This window comes from Electrophorus electricus, chromosome 1 (genome assembly GCF_013358815.1).
Source record: "Electrophorus electricus isolate fEleEle1 chromosome 1, fEleEle1.pri, whole genome shotgun sequence".
In the NCBI taxonomy this organism is placed as follows: domain Eukaryota; kingdom Metazoa; phylum Chordata; class Actinopteri; order Gymnotiformes; family Gymnotidae; genus Electrophorus; species Electrophorus electricus.
The window spans coordinates 27,202,243-27,215,508 of record NC_049535.1 but is presented as its reverse complement, the minus strand read 5'-3'; the positions used below and the strand labels follow the sequence as shown (position 1 = coordinate 27,215,508).

Genomic DNA, 13,266 nt, shown 5'->3' with positions numbered 1-13,266 from the left:
CAATCAAAGCCCAGGACACAATGACCCAGCTATGGCACCTTCCTGCCCTCATGCTAATTATACTTCCCGTTTGGTTTCTGATCAAATGACAGCCATTTTTTATGCATGACAGGGCTCTGTTAATGGATCTAGTTTGGGCGTGACGCAGTCTAAGTCAGGGTTAAGGGGAGGGCCAGGGTTGGGATGGGGATTTGGGGTTTGTCTTAGATGGCGTCACCCATTTCTGCTGCTTTGATTGCGTGAGTGTATTTTCAGGAAAAATCGTTTTTGCTTCTGGAACAAGTCTTACTGGCGGATGTCTGCTGACTCTGATGGGACAGGAGGGTGAATAGGCCTAGCAGTTCAACGTGGTAGTGGTAGGCACACCATGCCTATGCCTCCTGATGAAGAGGAAGAAGAAAACAGAGACTTCCTTCTGAAGCCTGGGGGCACCGGGCCGAGGCAACAAGAATGGGCATCAGGGCACCATCTGCATGAATGCAGCTGGGTGCCATAGAGGGTAGCCAGAGAGACTCTGTTGGGGTAGGGAAAGGCAGGCAGTGGTGGAGGTAGCGGGGAAGCACCGCCCGTTGGAATACATCATATCCGGACATGCTGTAAAAATACAGCTTGCCTTTTTTGGTCTCAGATGTTATAATGAGGCTGATTGGATCAGGATTAAATCCAAATGGATCAGAGCAGGAGGGATATTTTGATATTTTCTAGGCCCCTCACTCCTCTGGGAGGTTGGGAACAGGTGGTGACAATTGGGGCCTTTCTGCATAGGGAACAGCAGTCAGTTCAACTCTTGTGCAATGAATGGCTGAATTTGGAAGGAAAACAAGCATTTCTACAAACGCAAACAAATACTTCCTTTTAAAAGGAGCAGCTCAGCTGTAGACCTTTCTAAACCACCTTATCTCTCTTACACCCGTCTGGTTGCCACGACTCCCCCTGCACTGCCCTAGCTGTTGGTGGTGAACGTGGCTGAGTAGTGAGCTCATGCCCCTTCTGGGTGGCTTTCTTCCAGTATGCCGCTGTCATCTGCTGGCACACTTGAGCAAGAGAGCAAACGGCGAGAAGGGTAATGAGGGGTGTGAGGATCCCCTTTCCTGAAACATACGTATACACACATGCGTGTTTGAATACACACTCTACTTCAATATGTGACAAACATTTAAGCACTAGACCCAGTGCTGGTGCATGGAGACTCCATGTTTTCAGAGAGAGAGCATGCGCACGAGACACACAGACAAGCTCAATAAAAAGAACAGAGAAAAGTGGCATAAAGAAAGGATTGATATATAACTGAATAGTTCAAACTGATGAAAAAGTGAAGTCGGGTATGCCAGAGAATGCAAATTCCAAAGGCCCCAACATGCCTCTGAGTGCAGGGAAGTAGGCTGGGTGTTACATTTTGGGGTAAAAATGAGCATGAATACATGTGTGTATGGGTTGTAAGGACATAGCTTGTGTGCGTGTTTGTGTGGCTAAGTCAGTCATCAAAGAGCAGGGTGAGGAGCATGCCTCTGATCTTTGTGGCACCTCAGTGGCCAGTGCAGTGCCGACAGCAGCCAGCGCCTCCATACCACCCTCATTCTCTCTCATTACAATTCTCTCCCTCCGCACCACACCAGACCAGCTCACTCTCGCTTTCCTCATTTTTCTTTCTGCCTCACAAATCTACATGAGTGAACTTTTGGTAAATGAATGCAAGTTCTCCAGAAACATTAAATGTCTTGGCTGGTGTGGTTAATGAGCAATAACCTAACCAAAACATTCAGAAGGTTCCTTTCCTTGTTTATTTTAACATGGACCAGAAAGAATATTTGTCTGAACCAATCAAGTACCTCAGACAAATCTAGAAATAACATTTTATTCCAAAGCTCCACATAAGACACCTTTCAACAAACAAATCTTTGTACAAATCTTTGTATTTCAATTTATAATTACATTTTAGCAATAGAATAGATTTATTTGAGTCCAAGATCACAACCTGATGTCCTAATGGAACCATTTTCCATTTCATGCTCAAAGATCTTTGTTGATATATTATACAGTGTTGATATGTGCTATGCCTTGAATCAAAAGAGGATCCACCTCAAACATACAAGTCCATCCTGTGGGGCATAGTTTGTCCTTTCTGCAGGTAGCCATGGTAGGAACGCACTATCCCACAGTGCAACTCTCTCACCCTGCTCTCTAATTTGGCGTAGTGGTTGCCAAGGGGAGGCCTGCATTAGCTGGTTCCCCTGTCTGAAGGCTGATTTTTGCCTAACCTGTTTGGCTTGGCATTACAGAGCAGGAAAGAGTGGTTGCCTCTGGTGTCAGACATGAGTAGGTCCTCGAAAGCTGAACCTGGATGTGTTTTATCCACATGAAAAGGCTTTTCGCATCAGAGGGAAGATATGAGCTATGATACGTTATAGCTGATAAAGCACCGTGCAGGGACGCACAGGGTTTTCACTGGCAACCCTGCAGAAGGGGCGTCACAGACATAGCTATTCATCACATTCATAATATTATTAACATGCCTAATATGATGTTGATTGAGCATGCTGTGGAGTTTTAGGGGATGACGTATTCAATTTAAGACCAAGGTTTATTTTAGCTGACTTTTACCAAGAAATGACTTATTTCATGTGGAATTAAGGGTCTTCCTAAACATTCTTTTACAAATCATTGCAGAGGAAAAAAAGCTTGTGATTAAGTGAGTTTCAGTGGAGGATGAGATGTCTAGCTCAGATGTGGCAAAGCACAGAAGGAAGAGGTTCTAATGTAAACATGATGCGAGGGTTAGTTCAGCGACAGCCTTGGATGGCCAGAGTAAAGAAGTGTCTTCTTGTTATTCTACAGGGACCAGGCTATAAACAGAAAGTTATTCGGCACAAGTGACAGAGGAATCTTTCCAATGCTAACTCCATGAAGTAGAAGTAAAAAAATGTCTGTAATCCAAAGGCAGATGCAACCTACCAGAAAAATCTCTCTTTCTCCCTCTGTCTCCTCTTATTTTGTCAGGTGCAGAGATTTCACTCCTCCATCCCTTATCTCAAGAGCGTGTCTGTCAGAATGACTGCTGTACCAACTCTCTCTGCCTGTATGTCTTTGCCCCTTGCATCTCTTAGATAAATTCCCATAGGGAATGAAGACTCCGGTTTTAGAGACACCAGTAATGCTCTCATAAGGACGGTAGTCCAAGCTCTGAAAATTCGTTCTGGGTTTATGATTTTGCCACAGGATACTATTAGCTGTATCCTGAAGCTAATCCGCAGCCTGTGCACTTGAGATTTAGCTAAGCTTTGACTCTCGGCACCTTTAATAACCGCAAAATATCGTTGAGCAACGGCATGCTCAACAACCACGAATCCTATTTTTATCTATAATATTTATGGTTAATTAATTTTAATATGGTGTCTAAAATCATGCTATGAGGATTAATCGGCAACTGTCAAAAGATATTATGATACCAGATACGTTTATTACCAGATACAGCTAAACCCCAGCCTGCTTAGGGTAGGACCGTCTGTAAGTGAGATGACAGAACTGGTTACATAGGGCACCACTTTCCATTGAGATCGTTACTGAGAGAACCGCAAATGCTTAAAATTTGTTAGAGGTACAGATTAATCAACTTCCTGAATTAAATTTAGAAAAACAGAAAAAGAGTAGCTACGTTCTGCCGTTACGCAACTGGATATCTCACCATACGGTACCAATCTTTCTATTTATTTTACTCAGGAGAATATTGCCAAAAGCTTCGATATGATAAACAACAAAGCCATTGTGTAATACTCACCAATGCTGTCAAGGTACGTTGCGCATGTAATCAGTCAAATTGCAGGCTAAGAAAGGTGTTGGTGCGTTGTATAATTTCAGCTTTAATAATTCCTTCCTTTATCTCGAATTCTCGAAGTGAGTATTCTGTGTATAGCAGGCTATAGCTAACTTAACAAATTAATTTTGACATGGAATTGACATGGGATTGTCAATCAAAATTAATTTTGTCATGATGCTCAGGTTTATGACCACATTTAAAAAGCAGACCAGGGTCACCTGTCTTGAGAAAATCAAAAGAACTTAAAATTTGACATCTGTTTTCTTGTAACATAAACATTACCTCTCAAAATACCCACATTAGCCTCACACGTTAAAACAGTGTTGAGTGAAATAAGCAGTGTTCAGTTAGATTTTACGTCTATAGTTTAAACGAGTTCCTACAGAGTTTGACTGATGACTGAAAGAATTTATCTATCATGCACTGTTGTGCTGTCTAGGGCCAGAAGAAACCTTTGAAACAAAATGTTATGCAGATTGTCATATGGTTTAGACAGGGCTTGGCTACGAGTGGCCTACGCACTACAAACAAGACGATGAAATGATATTTAACTGATACTCTTGTTAGGTCTACAATTTGCCCGCTATCTAAGAATTGGGCACAGCTGCAAAAACCGTTACGTCATGTCTTGAAACGATTATTTATAATATACGCTCTACGGAAAATATGGTCATAGTTAGGTGTGATGATCTGTCTCATTACATGGACATAAAATGCATTTATGATCACATTAAAACAAATACACTTTCACACGACCTACAAGATTACAAAGTGTTATCATTGAATTTTAGCCTGGCAAAATCTTTCATTCAAATTGACATATAATTTCAGCACATGTGGTGAAACATATTGAGAGACAGAATCACAGGCCCGCACGGTATATGTAGCATTTAATAGCTAGTTACAGCACGAATAGAAATCATTTGCATTTTATGACATAGATCCCGCTGGGTTTCTAAAGAAGAACAGGGGTTTGAACCTTTAGTGCACTGCACTGTTTAAAAGCTTATTGCTTGTACTTCCTCGGCCTCTTCCGACGGGATGAGAGACTGATTACACTATTTACTCTAGAGGTGCTCTCATATTGAAATTTAAACATTTCAGTTTCTCAAATTAAATTTGTTTTATTGAAGATTACGTTACACTCTAAACTATAGATATAAAACAATTGTTACACATTTAACATAGGGCTGTTATGACAAATGAGATTAATCGCATTTGGAATATATTACAATCAGAATCCAGCGTTATTTAGGATATCTAAATAAAAATGAGACTAATCGCAATAATATAACGTTGAGAAACATATTTAGATGGCGTGGAATAATTAAATTGTTGACTGGAATGACACATTTCTAAAATTTGCTGACATTTTAACATAATACAACAATAGCACTTAATCGTCTTTAACGTATTACGTTAAACGAGAATTTGCTATTTAAAAAAAGTTGTCAGATCTATTTAACCTAAGACAAATGGTGTATTTTACCAAATTCGTTTTATTTCCTTTTAAACAATAAAGGGGAAATTCGTAATTTAAATATTTTTTAATTCATTCAAAGCACTTCAGTTATAGGCTATGAAATACAAGATAAGAAATTATTTTAAGCATTAACTAGCCCATAAATCAGTCTTTAGTCGAGAATCTCTCTCTCTCTCTCTCTCTCTCTCTCTCTCTCTCTCTCTCTCTCTCTCTCAAAAATGAAGTTCAGCGTCCACTGTGTCACTAGAGATCTCCTATTATACCTGCACTCTGAAACGTTCCACAAACGTATTTCCTGAGAAGAGTAAGAAGTCTTTCTTGAACCGCTACTAATTAATGACATTGCCCAAGTATACATGTTTATTAGACATGTCCGGGTTACCTCTCAATGTTTGCAATTTCTGGTATTCATACTGAAGGCTGAGAAACTGAGGAAATGCTACAGGGTGAAAGACAGCAGGTGACGCATATGGAGAGCATGGGTTGAGTGGAGCGGTCAAACCATTGCTTCGCCCAGCGGTTAATGACTCCGCTGTCAAAGGCTGCGACGTAGGTAAAGTCTTCGTAGGGAAAGAATTCCTTGAAAAAACAGATGACAGTGCCGGAAGAATGCTGCCTACAGGCGGGACGCTCGGTGCGCAAGACGTGGGGTTGTGATGATGGCAGCTAAATGGATAAATATCCAGACTTGGTAATTGCACACAGGATGCACCTAGCCCGTACGTACTGTAGGATAGATTTAGAAAGCCGCTTGGTTCTATTGACTGCTCTCTGAGCATGCTGAATTTGAAATGTTGTCGTTTGAAGCGTTTCCTTCTTCGTAGAAAGCTTCCGTTTTCGAACATATCCGCCGAGTTCGGATCCAGGGTCCAGTAGTTTCCTTTGCCTGGGTTGCCAGGCTCGCGGGGCATTTTGACGAAGCAGTCATTTAGCGACAGATTATGCCTGATAGAGTTCTGCCAAGCTGGAAATTTCTCTCTGTAGTACACGAACCGGTGGCTGATGAAATCGCATATCTCGCTGAGGGTGAGTCGCTTCTTTGGGCTCTGAAGAATGGCCATCGTTATCAAAGCAATGTAAGAGTATGGTGGCTTCACCGAGGTACTTTGGTTCGGCGCTGGAGGGCTCCTGGCTGCCAGGGCATCTTTTCCCTTATCATCAAAACGACTATCAGAGTTCAATCCTCGGTCGGACACTTTCGCGTCCACGAGAGATAAGTTAGAGAGGTTCTCTTCTCCCGAATCTTTACTACATTCTCCTACTACGTCAATAACGAAGTCGTCCATTAAATCTGTATCCAATGTCATAGTAATCCACAAACGGCACCACGTTCCCCCGTCTCAACAGGTGGGAGACGAGAGGATTTTCGCGCTCGAGTCTCTGCTCTTCACTTCAGCAGATCGCGCCGTGAAGTACAGCCTATGCTCATATGCTTCTTCGGATCACTAAAGAATTACATTGAACAGCAGCCAATAAACCAGATAAACAAACAAAAAAAACCCCTCTAATTCGCGTCACTGTTTCTCCAGTTCACGTCAAAACATTTCACAATATTTGACCCAGGGGCAAAAACAACTGGCGATGGCACGGGATACATTCACAGCAATGTCCAGCACCCTCTCCAAACCAACTGGATTTCCTCTGCGCTGCGCCCAGGCTGGATCAGATGACTGTGATGTCATTATGAAGTATTTGTGAAGGAGAGCCACTTCTGAGAAACAGTAGCTTACCAATACGAACAACCGTCCGATCTATACAAATTTTTCATCATAAACATTAGATTGACACAAGGAATGTGTCATTTTAATGTGCGAACATTTTGTTTTAAACCAAACAAAGCCTATAATACAATAACATTTTTATGATTACTATATACATCAGATTTTCACATGTGTGATTGGCCTAGGTTATATTTCTCTTCCCAAACAAATATGTAAATTAAAATACACATGACGTTTAAAGCACACTCTTAGAACCACGGCGTCTTCTTTCAAAAAAAACAACAACAAAACAAACAAACAAAAAAAAACCACACCTAGTGCTGATCTGTTATTTCGAATTAAATACTTTTTTCATTGGGTAATTTATCTATTTCAAAAGTGCTTTATTTGAAGTATTAAGTAAGTATTCTGAAGTACGTTGCATTATTTTTATTTGATTAATCGAGTTTACCTTTGATTGTGCAAAGCAGTAAAACGTACACAAATTAATCGTGCGGTATAGACCACCAGCTGTAAATTAAATAATTATAGACCTGTATCCTATATCGGGTGAAGCAGTTTAGTCATATCGGTCGGATTATAACGCAGATTTACAGCCGGAAACTATAAATTATGTAACCTAGATTATAGAGAAAAAATGCCAGACATACTTAAAATATTTGTTAGATCATCGCATAAAATATTTGACACCATTTGAAATTGAAATTTTCATAACCTGACGGTGCACATTATGTTATATATTGTATACCAATTAGTCAATGAACCAGTTAGAAATAGTGATGCTAGCCAATCAAGAGTCCCTATAGCATAATAATAATAATAATAATAATAATAATAATAATAATAATAATAATAATAATAATAATAACTAATTAATTCTAATCATTAATGCAGTTAAAGATGACGAATATTTACCCTATCGTACAAGCTAACGAATAACGAAAATTCAAAAAGAAAATCTAGAATTACGGTCCCAATAAATGTCTCATTTTAATAGAAACATTAGGCTTTTGGCATTTATATAATTTAAAGAGTGCGTTTAAATTTTAAGACCGCGCACTATCACTTGCACAGGCCATAATCGCGTGAAGACACGGCAAAAATAAAGTCCACAAGTTGTACCGTTGGCAGGATTAAAGCAAAAGATTTCGTTGGCATTCGGAGATAAAAGACAGTCAGTCGAAGCTCCGGGAGTGCGTTTTTCATTTCAACGGGCCTTGGGCTGTTTGCGTTTAATGATGGACCTCTTTGTTTGGGATTCCCACATTTCCTGCCCGTAATCGTATTGATACCCGAGGCCAGCAGGCGACGAGACTGACGTGGGTGGGCTATGGTACAAGAAAGCTGCATATGGTTTGCCAAATCTATCACGCATGTCCTCATATTAGAAACAGCTACAGCAACGCGAAAAGACGAGTGAGGGGTGGTTTCAATAACGAAAAAAGGATAATAATAGAATCTGGAAGGGATGTGTTTCAGCGGATGGGGTTCTATAATGTGGTTGGCATAGATGAGACAAATGTCTAGCCTTGCTTACTTAGATGAAACTACCACAAAGACTAAACAGCTTGTAATAAACAGGCCTGTATTTATTGAAATATTTTCCTAAACAATTGGATAAAGAGCCAAACCTAATCACAGTAATTGAATAATATCAAATATCTTACACTTACAGGGAAATGAAAAGCGGGGAAACTAACAAATTACTTACTGTGAACATGCCACGCTTTATTGTTTAGAATCCACTTTAATTTAGTTGAAAAAGATTATCGATGCACAAGCGCAACATAGCTAATAGGCGATATTACACTGCTAGTTCTGAAACTATTTATAGTAAATTAGCTTACTAATATATTTTGGTTATTACACAGTTTGTCTAAAACTCTAGAAAACGCAGAACAATAGTTTTATTTATTGTTAAATAAAAATGAAAAGTTAAAGTTACAAGCAAATGACAGACGATAGTTTCAATTAATCATTTACAAAACATGCAGTTTTCTCACAAATATAGTTAGGGGCTTTCTGTATTTACTATTGTCCGGCAAATGTAGTTATTTGTGGTCACTGAGCTCACTGCGCTTCCCAACTACACTGACACTAAAAATATAATTATTTTACTGTAGCAACATGTTGGTCATACGGACCAACTTAGTCATGCCAACTATAAATCCCTTCCGGGGATCAGCATCAACGCCCACCCATAGAAACCCATCCTGTGGCCTTTCATGTGTAAGACCATAAACGCATTGTCTAACAATTCATAAAATATTTGACAGCGAGTTCAAATAAAAAAAAACAAAAAACATATCGTCATATAAACGGACTTACCCTTTATACAGAATATCAGAAATAACAACAGATTAACAGCAAGTTTATAATCGGGTATATTCTACTTGACATTTATGTTAAATAAAGTCAAATTTAAATATTTATAATATTTGAATTGTCATAAGGTCTTACGTTCATACGCAATTAGTCCCAAATGAACACTGATTCTGAAATGAACAATTACAAAACGAAATTATGTCTGAATTTAAGAGATAATTTAGGCAATGTTAATAGTTCTGTCAGCAAATATTATTCTAATTAAATCTGAATAATGAGACCGTTGGGATTCTTTAAAAATGTTAAAATGGCCATTCTTACATCATATGCAATTTATATGATTACGTGATTTTTTTATCATTTCTTTTAAGCATTTATTAGTCTTTATTCTTTAGTCTTTAAAATTTTATTAGTCTATAAATCTTTAGTCCAGAAATGTTGTCTCTCTAACCAAAAGAATACAGCAGTCACGAGGCTACAACTTTGTTCAAGTTCTTGAACTTATTTCCTCTTTTTGCTGTTGTAATACACATTGGCCACTAGAGGTCACCCCGATAATGCTTCTGGAGAATTCTGTGGGAAAGTAGGATTGCAATTGCGCATGCTACGTTTACGGCCACTGGTTTACTGATGTTGTAAAGGATGCATGTAAGGTAAATTGATTTTGCAGGCTAAGGGATCTTTCTGTGAAACTGTTCTCTGTGGGAAAAAAAAGCAGTTCGTTAATTTAACGTTAGAGCATCAAATGGTATAAAAAGACGTACCAGTCTGCTGATTGATTGCAAACTAATTTAGATTGCAAACTATAATAATCATAACCCTAAAACAGAAATGGGACTTGAAACATTAATGAGCACAAACAATAAATATTTTAAATTATCAAACAAAAAGCATTCTAGAGATGGAAACATGATTAAGTGGTAGCTCAGTGGTTAACGTACTTGACTTGTTGCTGGTTCAAGCCCCACCACTGCCGAGTTGCCACTATTGGGCCCCCGAGCAAAGCCTTTCACCCTCAATTGTTCAAGATGTACTCAGTCATAAATGTAAGTTGCTTTGGATAAAAGTGTCAGATAAATGTTAAGTGCCAGGAGTTCTACCAGAGGCTGCTTTAAAATATGTACTAATAATTATGCCATGTAGACATAACGTAGATGATTACATTTTTGTTACAGCATTTAGGTAATGAAGTGTAAAGTTGTGTCTAAATGTGAGTCTCCCGAAATGCCGATGTCCAGTGAGCCACCGTGCTGTATTTTGTCTCAGTATAATCCGCCATACTAGATCTTACACTGTTAAACTAAATCTAGGCTGGTGTATATTACTGAATAACCCAGAAAAAGAAGGAAATTCAATAAGAGTGAATAAAGCATAGATTAAAAAACTGTAATTATATTTTGTAAATGTATTTACCATCCATGCCAGGCCAGATGATGATGGCATGTGAAATGCAATCTGTGAATTAATTTAATTAAAAAAAAAAGGCATTCTTGCATATGAAACCTTTTGTAACCTATCGACAAGTTAACAGTTAACTACCTTTAGCTATAATCGTCTTTTAAACACAATATACAGTTTTCTTAACATTACGTGGAAATAATAAAGACAACCCATTTGACATCAGGGGGAGCCATTTGTCAGTGGTGGAAGCTAAAATCGCTACTTGGGGGTGTTGCATTCACCTCCAGAGGGAGCCAAGTTTCACTTCAGTCGCTGTGCTGTTTAGCGTGTTTGGAATGACTGTCTGCACAGTCTAGTGGCAAGTGAGAGTGCTTTCCTTACATTGTTAGTCTATGCTCCTTCCCCTCATTATTTTACTAATATAGGTAGGTTGGTAGAACTGTCTGGAGCTTCCAGACCTCTGGTTTGCTCAGCATGGCAATGTAGTATTGACTACTTCTTTGTATAAGCAATGTATCAAACCACTACTCTTTGTAGCGGTCTACTTATGATTGTGACGTCTCTTCTCTGAGAGATTTTCTGTAAAATCTACTGAAGCACAACTTGGCTCTTAGTGGGAGAGAATGAAAAATACCTGTAATCTGTACTTCAAAGGTTAGATTAGGGTAGATCACTCAACTAAAAGACAGGAGCAGTATTACTACCTGCCCATTTCTATTCTTTAACTTTGAGCAGAAGAGTTGCTCTACCAGAAAACTGGTTACCACACACACACACACACACACACACACACACACACACACACACACACACACACACAGAAACATTTCAAAAGCTGCTGTCTTTAGCAACATGCTTTCCAGTAACATATGTCTCTAAGTATCCTCTACCCACAAAGACCAAAAGTAACCATGATTCCAATGGACAAACACTACTAGCATGGGCTGGTGTATGGTATGTAGTACATTACATAGTTTGTAAATCAATGATAAAAGAGATGGAAAAGAAAGGCTATACACCTTTAATAACCAGGGAGTGACCTGAGAACCATCGCTGAAAGAAAATGGTAATTAATGACCTTTAGTCCATAACAATTACACCATGATGGTACTATAATCATTCCAGACAATTCCAGCATCACTACTGCTCTGAGCAAGTCTTTATCCCTGTGATGGGGCATAATGAAAAGAGACAGAACAGATTGGTGGGATTAGGTGCCTAGAACCACTCCCCACAGAGTAGTTAGGGCTATGTGGGGGTTGCAGTGCAGTGATGGAAATGGGAGGATATTGGGACCAAACCTGTTACCTCTTGGTTTTTATTTGGGCCATGGTATGACTGATGGTCATGAGGTCAGTGACTGATGTGACCACAGCTCAATCAAAGCACACATAGAGCTGATGGGGAATGTCTTGTTAGCAAAAGATTACAGTTTACAACACACTGCGTTAACCCCATGTTAAATGGAAATTTGCTCGCAGATAACAATAAACTATGAACAGTATTTACCAATTCTGGAGTATCACTCCACTGATATTTTAGTGTTTTCCAAATACTCCTGACTTAATTTCTTATCTTATTAACAAAGGTGTTCACACACTGAGCCAGGTTTGTCAGAGTAAGTAAAACACTGAAGAGTGCAGTGGTACTAACTAAAGGATAGTACATGTGTGCATGAATATCACCCTCCTTCTCAACTTTCACCTGTCCCTGCATGTGTCTCAAATCCCACAAATGCAAAAAGTAATAGCAGCTGCTCCACGACTGACCTTTGGTGTGTAGAGGTCAGCCCAGTTGCCAGAGACTTCTTGTGCCGTCAACTGCTCCAGTACTCCCATCTGGAGTCTGAGTGACAGTCCTTCATCCATTACCACTGAACAGAGCACCTCAGATGGGGTGGAGGGAACAGAGAAACTCCATGCAGCAACATTCCACAGCTCCACCTGGATGTCAGAACACACGCCCTGTTGCAGCACATGTGCTTTAATTTGTGCTGAGACAGTGAATGCTTCATGCACCTACAACAGGTGCAAGAGTCTTGGTACTCTTGGTGGGCTATGGAAAATGAATCTTCGCATGAATCATAATCAAGCTGATTGTTTTCCCTCAGTCAGTCACCTTTCTGAAGGAGATCAGAATGAATAGGCAAGCCTAAGAATGGCTGTGGGAGAAGGGAATTCTCTAACTGGTACACTGTCACAGTCCTCCAGGACAGACAATACCGAAAACCCCCCCCAAAAAACTCTTACAGTGCTTTCTCAACTTCACCTTAGCTGCCGGTAACTCACTAGCTGGTCTCAACACAAATAAACAATAGCTGAATGAACAATGAGAAGTTTAATTTAGCACCGAGTACTTAACTAAGCTGATTTGATTGACATTAAAATATCAGTAGGGAATGTGACTGTAACTGGGAGTGAATAGCGGAGTGAATAGATGAGCAGCAATTTCTGTGTGGAATTATTTCAAGTGAGTGGTGCATGTTGCACAGGGCAAGTGCTGCACACCCCCACAGGAAATCC

At 39.6% G+C, this 13,266-nt stretch overlaps 1 protein-coding gene across 1 annotated transcript; it reads right to left on the bottom strand.

Annotated features, from left to right (window-relative positions):
- Positions 1-4,521: 4,521 nt before the first annotated feature.
- On the bottom strand, positions 4,522-6,991 carry zgc:162612 (forkhead box transcription factor). Its single transcript, XM_027003365.2, has one exon. The coding sequence runs from the start codon at positions 6,602-6,604 to the stop codon at positions 5,627-5,629; it is 978 nt and encodes a 325-aa protein (XP_026859166.2). The 5' UTR covers positions 6,605-6,991; the 3' UTR covers positions 4,522-5,626.
- Positions 6,992-13,266: the final 6,275 nt, after the last annotated feature.